The sequence below is a fragment of the Podarcis tiliguerta genome (assembly GCF_965153285.1).
Source record: "Podarcis tiliguerta genome assembly, chromosome: 14".
NCBI classification, from domain to species: Eukaryota; Metazoa; Chordata; class Lepidosauria; order Squamata; family Lacertidae; genus Podarcis; species Podarcis tiliguerta.
This window is the reverse complement of record NC_139547.1, coordinates 50073094-50085356: the sequence shown is the minus strand read 5'-3', so window position 1 is coordinate 50085356 and position 12263 is coordinate 50073094. Positions and strand designations below refer to the sequence as shown.

General features: G+C 42.4%; 1 protein-coding gene across 1 annotated transcript in view; it reads left to right on the top strand.

Moving 5' to 3' along the window:
• Nucleotides 1–12263, top strand: part of MAD1L1 (mitotic arrest deficient 1 like 1) — a 436479-nt gene that overhangs the window by 159403 nt on the left and 264813 nt on the right. Inside the window, exon 12 of the mRNA XM_083413484.1 lies at nt 2019–2159. Within this exon, the coding sequence (XP_083269610.1) occupies nt 2019–2159 (141 nt within the window). The remainder of the gene's footprint in view (nt 1–2018; nt 2160–12263) is intronic.

Here is a 12263-nt window from a genome sequence, read left to right as displayed (position 1 = left end):
GTAATACAATCTTGAGGTTATGAACACCTGGACTTACATAAGACCAAAGGCTTGTCTAGTTCAGCATCTTTTCTCACAGTGACCAAGCGAATTGAAAACCCGCAAGCATGAGCACACCAACACCCTTTCTGATGCCTTTTGCTGTGCTTTTATTTTAGAGTGTCACCTTCTGGTTAATTGCAGCAATCCATGACCCTTATAGGAACCCCCCTTTTTAAATCAGAACTCCAATTTTCATCCGGTTGCTAAGAGACATCTAGAGAAGCAGGTTTTGGACTGCTAGTTTGAGAGAGCTGGTCAGATTTTGTGGGGCTGCAGCACTAGCTAGCGTGGAGTTGTACCTTAATAACACTTGAACATTTGTATCAAATCTGAAGTTAGCCAAGATACATTACACCATTAATGTATGATAGCCCTTTTATTTGTTTGATAGCTTAGAATAAAGGCTTATCTGTAAAGGGGCTATCAAGTATTTGATTTCAGAAAACAATATATTTTGAATACATCCCTGAAGCCCGCAGGCTTGAGATCTTATGGTATAATCAGGAGTTGGTAGGTGCCCACACTAAGCAGGCCATGTTGAACTACCTTTCCTATGCATAACTTCCTTTTTGCCAACACTTTGAAGCAAAAGGAGTAGTTGGCGATGCCATTTCATCTAGTCCACTGTGAAAGCCGTCTCCTTTCCTGTCCTCCTTCATTAACTCAGTTTCTCTAGCCCGAAGCTGTCCTTTGGTTCCACTGATGAGCCATCTCCAGCATTTCCAGATTGACCTTTCCATACCAAGAGTGTTTTGAACACATCAGCAACATTTCTAGCAGGTATTTCCACCTTGCTTTTCACACCGCCTCGAGTTTATATGCTCTTCCTCAGCCTTTCTCAGACACCAGGTTATTAAGCACCTGACATTTTGACAGCCAAGTTGGAGGCGCCCCAGAATCCATATGTAAAAAGTGTGTGTGCAGGGTTATATGCTGGCCTCATAAGTACTATTTCTGAAGTGCCACTCTTTTTTAGGGGGTGGGGGACAGCAGCTCCTTTTGAGATCCTGTCTTGTATAGACAAAATATGTCAACAAGTTCTCCTGTGAAGCTTCACCCCCCGAGAGAAGGTTTATGGGCAACGTTTTCCAGTGCTGCTCAGTTAGCAAGCATTGACATATTTATGTCAACAATCTATAGGACTATAGTGAGAGGAGAGAGTTTAGATAATAAAAATCTTTCCTGGAATTTAGTAGTGTATCCATTTATTTTACTGCAGCCAGTGAGCTGTGGAGGTCCATCACAACTTCCTGCCATGTGCACAAGGAGTTGTGAGGATACCCTGTTAATGAGTGTTAATTTGAGTGTGGACACAACCAGTGAATCAGCTAAATCTGTAAGGTGAAAGCACTCCAAACAAATTATTAAATAAGCTCTGAGTCTGCAAAAATCTCTCTCGTTGTGTGTGTGTACTATCAAATTGTGAGGGGGATGACTTAGTACTCACAGTTAGTCTGTATCGTCAGATATAGCCTCACTGGATGCTGTGCAGGAGTTCATTTTAGCTTTTGTTTTCAGAGTAGCATGTTGCTGCTTTTCTGGGCAGTCATAGTCACACAGGCCAAATAGTTTTCAAGAAGCTATTTCTGTTTGAGCTCTGAGCCTTTTTCTACTGTCACTATGTATTTGTAGCATGGAAGAGGTTGTCCGCATATCCCTCTGCAATCTCCTTGCTTCTCTAGCTAAACAGTTTATTTAATGCAAATGTGTTCCCCTATTTCAATATATTTGTTTAATTATAATTGTTAATACTGGTGAGAATGGAATGCAACAGAACTGAACAGTGGGGAAATAGCCTAGTCTCCAAGGAGGAACGGGAATAAATTATACCAGCTTCAACGCAGCCTGAATTTATTAATTAAATTTGTATATTGTCCTTCATCCGAAGATCACAGGGTGGTTTACGCCATAAAAATAATGAATGGAAGTCATAAAAAGCTAATTGTGTTTGCTTTCCTTTTTGTCCATTTCAACAGGCACGTGATGGAATGAGAGGAATTCTGGATTCCTATGACAGTGAGTTGAACCCATCAGAACACACTCCTCAGCTGAACTTCCGTGTGCGGGAGGCAGAGGACATGGTACAAAAAATGCAAGCGCACTGTGGTGAAATGGAGGTAATGTGGAGTCACCATATTCAGTTGCTCTTTCTGCATCAGTTCTCCATCTGTAAAGGGGAAGAATAGTGACCTACCTCACAGGGTGGTTGTGTCCATCAATGGCTGACAACAATAAGGCTCCAGCATGTGGATAGGGAGCGTGCCAATGAATACCAGTTGCCGGAAACTAAATGTAAAGGAGGGCTGTTGCTTTCATGCTCTTCAACTAGAGGCACTGTCCTGGCTGCTGCCTCAAAACACACAAGCAGTGTTTCTTACATACAGTGGTACCTCTGGATGCGAACGGGATCTGTTCCAGAGCCCTGTTCGCATCCAGAAGCGAACGCAACCCATGTCCACGTGTGTGCGTGTGACGTCATTTTGGCCGTCTGCGCATGCACGAGCGGCAAAACCTGGAAGTAGCGCACTCCGTTACTTCCGGGTTGCTGCAGCTGACAACCCGAAATACTTATCCCGAAGCTACTTCAACCTGAGGTATGGCTGTATAAGGTAGAAAGAGATCCTTATTCAAGCAGTTGAAGAAGTGTGCATGCACACAAAAGCTCATACCAATAACAAACTTAGTTGGTTTCTAAGCTGCTACTGGAAGGAATTTTTAAATGTTGTTTCTTATTCAATTAATGGTATAGACTCAGTAGCACACATAAGGCTTAAGACGGTGCAAGATGTTAATAACTGGATGGAAGTGACAAAGATATCCCAACAAGTTTCCATGCCCAGCCCACCAAGCTTTTAAAGACTATGTGTGGTGCACTTCCTTGCAACATTTACTCGCCCTGCAAGGAATATCAGGATTGCAGATGTGCTGCCTTTCAGGGTGGGTGGATCTGCTCCCTTGCATGAAGGTGGTGCCTGTGGTGACAAGATTGCACCCTCATATTTTGGATCCTATCCAGTCCAGTCTATTTCCCCACTCAGCTGCTCAAAGCGCCCCCCACCCCAAACTCTCCACTGGGGCTCTCTGCTCTGCTGGAAAGTTGGGGAGGAGAAATGTTATCTTTGTAAGGAGAGAGGGGATCCCGGCCTCCTCCATTTCAGGTTCCCATCATTCCGCGCGCCCGCTTTCCTCCTCCTCCTCCTCCTCCTCCTCCTCCTCCTCCTCCTCCTCCTCCTATGTCAGAGATTATCAACTCAAGCTGGATCCCAACAATGCGGTGAGGCTCTTGACAGGCATCTGCTTGACCACTATGGGGAGCCGGGGTCTTTGGTTTGATCCAGGTGGGTTCGTTTGTTCTGAACATTTAAAATAATAATTGGAAAAAATGTTAAAACATTTAAAGCTGGTATGCATAAGCTATATAGTATAAATTTGCCCAAAACAGATCAATATATTTTGGAGAGGGATTGGAGAAGGTAGATATATTTATCAGTGTGCTCCACTTGTTCTGTAGTTATGAGTCTCTACAATGATTTACTTTGAATAGACGCAAATTAGCAAAGGTTTTACTCAGTCTTCTGGGGGCAGGGAGATGAATCAGTGCAGTTTCAGTTTCTGCTTTGAAGATTGCCTTTTAATGCAACTTATCATAGATTTCCCCTGCAGTGCATACTTTATTTAGTTTTTCATAGTTATCCAACTGTTACTTATTGGGGTGGCTTTAATACCTCTATTCATTCAATCTTGGTAAGGTGAATTGAATGTTCGGCTTCCAGGTTTCATTGTTAGCCTTCCACATTTCACACCTTTTTGCTTAAGGGAAAATCTCCTTTTCTGTCTTCTTTGTTTTGGCACTGGTCTGTCTTTTCTGAAGGAAGCATGTGGAGAAAAATATTTTTTTAAAATAAGAAATGCTCAAAAAATTTCAATTGAATCTAGCAGCTGCTCTCTGTTAGACAGAACAATACCAGATGATAACGAGCTGCTGGTTGCTGATACAATATGGTGATGATGGTGGGGGAACTGTGTGGGAGCAGTAGGGAGTCTGGGCATTTGTTCCCAACATCCAGTATCCAGCAAACGGAAAACTCAAATTTACCTATAGGGTGTGCTGTAACACAGACAACAGAAATCTCAAACGGATGATTTCCCAAATGTCATATTTACTCTTTTGCCATAGTCCAGCTGCCCTCTTACCTAACTTTGACTCATTCTAAGCCAATTGATTTCCCTTCAAGCCTTTTTTGAGCAAATGTTTCATTGAACACAATTGCTGCCTTTCACACTTCTCTGTCTTCCTGTCTGTCACTTCCCCCAAATTTATGTTCAAATAAATGACGATTTCATTTGCTCCCTCATTTATTTTTCTACCTTCGTATAAAAAATTTGTTCTCTGCATAAAGTGATGCCATGAGTTCCCTTGAGGAAGTAGGTGGAACCATATTCATTTAAGTTGGTATGGGAACATGTGGCGCTCCATATGTTGTTGGACTGCAACTCCCATTGTCCCTGACTAAGGGCCACATTGGTTGTGGCTGATAGTTGGGGTTCAATAACATATGGAGGGGCGCCGGCTCCCCATTCCAAATTTAAGCAATTTAGATATTTTCAAATATAAAAGGTAACAGACACACCAGCTTCCCAATAGATGTTATTCTCCTGATGGAGATTTCATGATGCTTCACCTTTGTGCAAATAGAGCCCTGGAGCTAAGGATTTCATGAACAAGGGATTATGCCAGCCAAGGCACCTGTGATGATATTGGTTGTATTTGTGCTCCGTTGACACTGAGTACGCTCTTCACAAGCAAGCTTTACTCCTTGACGTAAGTTCGTGACAGTTGTTTTGAGAGAGCACTGTTAAATTTAGGCTTGGGAAGGTTAGCACCAGTAACGCAGCATCATAAATGTAACTCCATTAATAGTCTTTTCATTACAACACATTTGGCTCGGCAGGAAACATTAATGAAGAGAGATTTGCCAGGGAGACTCATGCTGACACCTTCAATAGCCCACAACATCCTTTTATATTGAGAGATTTATGCTATCTAGGAGCTCCATATGTACTCTAATCAGTTATACAGGCCCAGCAGTTTTCACACATCAAATGCCATATGTTCTAGTTTTGTTTTCCCATTTTTGGCGGGAGGGGGGTTTGAGTGTCCTGAAAACTTATCAGCCAAGTATTCTCCCCCCTTTCCAGCCCCTAATAACTGTGGCACATCTGCTGATCCTGGCATCTGGGCACTGCCAGTGCTTGCAGTAATCACAATGAAATAGATCTCCACAAAGTGTTAAGCCTCTTCTCCTGTTGGTATTCAGAATTTACACATGGAGATGATAAAGTATTTATCTGGGCATTTTACAGCTTTTTTCACATTAGGAGCCTGCCTGCCAGTCATTGCCGAACACATTTGCAGCACCTTGTTTCTCCTTGTCCTCCTCCTGTTGTTTTCTGCCCTTCCTCCCAAAGGAGCCATTTTTCTTTTCTCAGATTTCTTCTTAGGCAAATCTTGGTATATAAATCAACTATCAAATTCAATGCAGCCTGTTCTTGCATTGTATGAACCATAACGGGGGACTCATCCATTCATTGCAGGTATTCGTTAGTTGCTTCTCAGGGCTAAGCCCTCACAAACCAACCTATAAGGAGAAATAAAACATAGAAACTGTGGTAGAGTGTGAAGCACTGAGTGGACACAGACAAATAGTAGCAATACAGATACAGATCACCCAAGTTCAGGTGTTCACGCCTGAAATAAAACACTTAAAAAGCAGATACAGACATATATGAAACAGATTTATGAGAGTACCCTTTTGCTTGAGCAACCTCTGACTAGAAAGGTTTGATTATTCAGTTATTCTTAACATATTTAATTGTATTATACAAAGCTGTGGTGGTTTGTGTAAATGCGGGAAGCTGCATGGTCCCCCCTGCCCCTTTTAAAAAATAAAACAGTGGTGCAGCTTAGCGTAGTTCTCTTTGAAAGCAATTCCAAATTTTAAGTGTCCTGGGCCTGGTCTATATTCTGCACAGCTAAGATTCACAAGGTTGTGAGTTAGTGAGGCCCTAAAAGTAGATCACAATACTCAAACATGTTGATATGGGAGGAGACTGTACTGGAGATGCTCTGGTCCCAAGTTGCTTGGGTGGTAAAGATCAAAATCAGCACCCTGAAGAATAAAATTGGCACTGCAAAATGAGAGTAATCTAACGGTTCTGCAGAAAGAACTAAATGCACAATTATAAGATGGGGAACAACTGGCTTACTAGCAGTACGTGTGAAAAGGATCTAGGGATCTTTGTGAACCACAAGCTTAACATGAGTCAACAGTGTGGTTCAGCAGCCAGAAAAAGGTAATGCTATTCTTGGCTGCATCAACAGAAGCAAGTGTCAAAATCAAGGGAAGTATTAGTACCACTCTATTCTGCCTTGGTCAGACCACACCTGGAATACTGTGTCCAATTCTGGGCACCACAGTTTAAGAAGGATGCTGACAACCAAGGTGATCAAGGGTCTGGGAACCGAGCCTTATGAGGAATGGTTGCAGGAGCTGGGTATGTTTAGCCTGGAAAAGAAGTGATTGAGAGGAGATATGATAGCCATCTTCCAAGATCTGAAGGGCTTTCACATGAAAGAGGGAACAAGCTTGCTTTCTCCTGCCCCAGAAGAAAGGACCCGAACCCATGACTTCCAGTTACAAGAAAGGAGATTCCAACTAAACATCAGGAAGAGCTTCCTGATGGTAAGAGCCCTTCAACAGTGGAACGGACTCCCTTGGGAGGTTGTGGACTCTCCTTCCTTGGAGGTTTTTAAGCAGAGGTTGGATGGCCATCTGTCACGGGTGCTTTAGCTGAGATTCCTGCATTGCAGGGGGTTGGACTAGATGACCCTTGGGATACCTTCCAACTCTTAAGATTCTATGACCAGAGTCTAGTAGTTCCAGTTGAAACCCAAGCAGCTACATTTTAGGCCAGCATAAGTTTTTGTACTGCTGTCTTCAGTGGCATCACTGCTTAAACTCAACCTGTCCCTGGAGGCAGGTATCCCTGACATTCTTTCAGGCTACTTTCAGGCTTCTTTGCTCACCCAGCAACTGATTTGGCAACAGTACATTTGCCATGTGTGATGCTTCAGCAGGGCCTCTGGCTAATTTAAACACATGCTTATCTAGAAGAGGGTTTTAATGTGTATTTTCCCTCCACCCCCTTTTCAACCTCCCTAGTGGTTTTGTTCTCAGTGGATCCTCTTGCTGGGGTTAAAAGTATCTCAGAAAGGATTGTCTTAACTGCCTTTCCTATGGGTTATTTGACTTTAAGACTAAATAACAGCACTTAGTTGTGTTGCACTTCTTACCATCCATTCTCAAACCCCTTTTGGTGCCTCTTTTGAAATGTTAAACATGTCCTGTGCTTAAAGTGGTCTTGTCAGCAATAACAGTGGTGCATGTCAGCATTTGTAGAAGTTTTTTTCCCCTCCCCCCCCCCAACCTGGGAGTTCGGCTCAACTCCTTAAGTCTACCTGACTGTGGGAGACTAGCAGATGATAACAGAGCCTGGCTTCTATAGAGGATTTAAAATTGGGTTCTTTTCCAAGGAAGGCTTGGAAGGAGGAGATAACTAATGTTCATTTACTATTCATTCACATTTTGTCACAAGGGGAGAAGCAATTTCAGTGGGGAGGCTGAGTGCTTGAATGTGGCTGTGTTGGAGAGTGTTGCCATCTGTATCTGGTGATAGACTACTGACAATATAGATGCTTTTCCATAAAGGAGGTAGGAGGCTTATTTCTCATGACTGCAAGCCTTCAGCCGGTCCCCACAAGATGGCAGCAAAGAAAGACTTCTCACTGAGAGAGCTGCCTTTTCATTTTGCATGACTTGTGCTTAGTTATAAATAGGTAGGTGTATGAGAATTCTACGGGATGCAAATAGTCTTGTAACCAGAAGACTCTTTTCCATGTTACACATTAGAGCAGAGTTGGTCAGTTGACTTCAACTTGTGGGGCTGAATGTTACCCAGCCAAACTTTTCAAGGGTTCTCAACCTGGCCAAAGTGTTGACATTTTCTTTACTGCCCTGAGCACTTTGGCTAGGGAGGATTCTGGGTTTTTAAAAGTGGAATTAGCTGGCTTCCCTCAATCCCACAAGCATATCATACATGAAAACGGGACAGCCTTGTAACACCTTGTTGTCATGCCAAGGACTGCTTCCCAAGTCTTCTCTCATCCTTGCTACACGTTGGTGAAAGTTCTGCTGCATCTGCTGTGTGCTGTATTACATTTACTCTGCAACAGCCTGTCCACTGATTTAAAAGGGTGTGATTATCCTTTTGGTTAAAAAATGCAAAATGTACACTTAACAGCTGCAGTGTATTAAACTGTATCTGCACCGAGGGCCTTCTGGCGGTTCCCTCATTGCGAGAAGTGAGGTTACAGGGAACCAGACAGAGGGCCTTCTCAGTACTGGTGCCCGCCCTGTGGAACGCCCTCCCCTCAGATGTGAAAGAAATAAGTAGCTATCTACATCTCCAGGCAGCCCTGTTTAGGGAAGTTTTTAATATTTAATGCTGTATTGTTTTTAACATTCGATTGGAAGCCGCCCAGAGTGGCTGGGGAAACTCAGCCAGATGGGCGGGGTATAAATAATAAATTATTATTATTATTAGTAGTAGTAGTAGTAGTAGTAGTACATAAGAGCAAAAATGCATTACATTTCATCCCTTTCTCAGATAATTAACCTCCAGAAACCCCAGGGAGGCAGTTGAACCCTGAATAATGACAACTAGCATCAATCTTTAACATGGAAGCACCTACACTTTGAAACTCCCTTCCTGCTGACATCAGGCAGGGACCTCTGCTGCAGTCTTTTTTGGTGCCTGCTTAAAACATTTTGTTTAGACAAGCCTATCCAGACATGTAGATCTTAACATGTTTTTATCTTTTGCTGTTAAAATTAATTATCTTTTAAATGTTTTTAATTACTTGTTTCTAACTGATTTTTATTTATAATGTTAATATTTCTTTTAAGCCACTTAGAGAATTTGCTACATAAAAATCTTGTTAAAATAAACAAAAAAATAAAACACAAGTTAACAACACTTTTGCAGGCAGGACATCCTCCCCCAAAATAGGGACAATGATTTATTGGGAGAGTGACCAGAAGGACAAGGCTGTCCTTGTTAAACAGGGCCAATGGGAGTGCATACCTTTTTGGATAGAGGTGCCTGATCAAAGTTGTTTGGCATATAACAGTGGTTGTCAGCAAGTTGCCCTGAGGATGCTCCCTGACTATTGTACCTGCTGGTTGGGACTGATGGGAGCTGTAGCCCATAACATCTGGAGAGCACTATTTTTCTTAGCTCTGGCATATAAACTTCATGGAAATAGGTGTGTGTGTGTGTGTGTGTGTGTGTAGGGGCGGAGATACCATGAGAGAGATATATATATATAAGGAGAAATGAAAGCAAGTAGACAAGAAACCTGTCAGCATTGGGCATGGTCTCCAAGAGCCAGAGTTCATTAAGAGAGTGACATTCTCAATGAAAAGAGGAATACAGAATATTATTTCATACAAATCACATTAATGCCTTGCAGAGGGCTACTGTTTGATGAGCTGTGTGTAGCAAATGTTGGCAAAGGGGTCTGCACTCATAAGTTTTTCTCTGTGCATAATAGAGGGAGGGGCTTCCTGCCTCTTGGTTACCAGTTGTCCATTAGAGGAAAAAAGCAAGAGCTCAAAGTTCCATCCCAGAACTCTGTGTCTATATAAGCCAGTTTCTCTGAATCACTGAGGATTAGCTAGTTGTTCTTCAACTGATAGGTCAAGTTGATCATGCCTAGATCTCAACTGGGTCAGAGGGGTACCTTCACCAATTGCTTTTTCTTTTTCTTTTTGCTTATTTAGGAAATCAATCATAGGAAGAGAGGATAAAGAGATGGTGTGTGTATGAATGAGGCCCCCAAAGTAGCCCTTGTGAGACCATGGTATCCTCAGACACATCTATTGTCACACACACCTTCCATATTTTTAAGTTGATGGTTTTTTGGCCTTTGGGGGGCCAAAAAGGGGCCCACATTCTACTCCTACATTGGGGCACACATTCTACTCCTGTATAAAGACCAGGCACGCCCCACAAAGAACCCAGAGATGCATTTTAAATAAAAGGACACATTCTACTCATGTAAAAACACGCTTATTCCTGGACTATCCACGGGCCAGATTTAGAAGGCGATTGGGCCGGATACGCCCCTGGGCCTTCGTTTGCCTACCCATGCCCTAAGGCAGTGGTGTCCAAACTTTTTTCAGAGAGGGTCAGATTTGGTGAAGTGAAGGACCAAACAAAGTTGCTGACCTTTTTTTTTAGGATTGAAGTTGTTGAGCTTTTTTTAGGAGCTTTACCTCAGAAAATAAACTGCCACAGGCCCTGGATTCAACGGGCCGGATTGGGCCCCGAAACAGACTTTGGCTATGCCTGACCTAAAGTCTACCCCTGCCTCATTCCCGCCCCCTCTGGCACAGTAGGTTATGGGTTTGGATTACTCTACATGTCATAAATACTCCAGTGTAGCATGTAAACAGGAACTTGTCATAGCACTATGCCCATGTCTAAATTTGAGTATTTCCCTTTATTGTGGGAAATTGAAGAGAAGGCTTACTCATGCTCTGAGATGCGGAGAATATTTTTTAAAAAGCAAATCTGTTTTCTAGCGCCTTGTGCCTAAACCACCAGCAAACATTAAATTGTAGATTAATATCTATGCCATTCCATAAAAACATAACAGGGTCTCAGGGAATTTGTCTGGCTCTATTCAGTTCTTTGGGTTTTGCCACTTATCCTTTTGGCTTAATCAGTGTTAAAGTCAAACAAGCTCTGGTTGCTGCAAAAGCTTTTTAGCAAACAGAAAGGCTTGTGGTTTAGAGCAAATCGGCAGTCATTCTGCAGACTCGGCAATGCAGTTTCTCAAATTTTATTTTATGCTAAATAAAACAAGTAGTACTATTGAATGGTGCATGTGCTGTGAATATTACTTTTGATAGCAGGAAAGAGATGGGTTGCGTGAGACTTCAGGTTTGCACATAGTACAGATTTACATGTTTAATTTATTCAGATGAGTGTTCACACCATCGTAAATAGAGCATTGTGATGCTAGGCCTGTCTGTCTGTCTGTCTGTGATCACTCGTGGCCGAGTAAGATTGTCTTCTGTGAACGCGGTCTTAGCGGTGTGTCTGTAAATGACTGTGGAGGCCAATTCTGGATCTGCACATCCTTCCACAGTGGGAACATAGGTTTCTGGATGGGAGTTGATCACAATGAGGATTTTCCAAATGTGCTAAGGCATCCCATAGAGGACACTATCCTGGAAGTACAGGTGTATTATGTCAGGTGGCCCAAAGCTTGGACTGCATCTGTCCACTCCTTCTCCCAAACTCTATTCATATCCTGGCCTTCCTCATAAAGAAATTGAAGGCGGCAAACACCAACAAGCTAGATATTTTTATTTTATTTTGTTTTCTTTCAATACCTATTAAAAAAACCACTAAGAACATGGCATTTAAAAACAATCACAACTAACATTTTTAAGATTGCAGGTTAAACTGCAATAATTTTAAGTTCTTCTTGATGTTAATAACAAGGGAGATGAATGTACCTTACTGAAGAGGGCAGAGAGCCACCACCAAGAAGACCCTGCCATGCCAACCAGGCAGCAGCCAGCAATATATGATATGGGGTTTCCCAAACTCATTTTGGGATACAGGGATTTCAGTTGTTTAGGTTGCTCTTTCAGCTTTTGTTTTCAGACTTCCAAGGGAGTAAGCAACTGGGAGTTAGTAACCAACTTTAGCCCTGTAACTGATACAGTCATGAGTAAATGCGAAGCTGTGGTGTGTAGAATGCATAGTTAACCCAGGGGAGTTATCCCAGGAGAAGTGCAGGTCTGATTTTAATATAAATGGGAGTTAAATTAAAATATTATTTGTGCATGAGGAACTTATAATAAATTCATTGCAGTAACCTTGGTTTATATAAGGCATATCTGTGAGGTTCCACTGTAACGAAACATACATGAAGTAAGAAGCATGGCACAGACATAAAGGAAGTTGTTGTTGTTGTTGTGGTGGTGGTGGTGGTGGTTGTTGTTGTTTACCCTGCCCATCTGGCTGGGTTTCCCCAGCCACTCTGGGCGCCTTACATCATATCTAAAAGCATAATAAAAAGATCA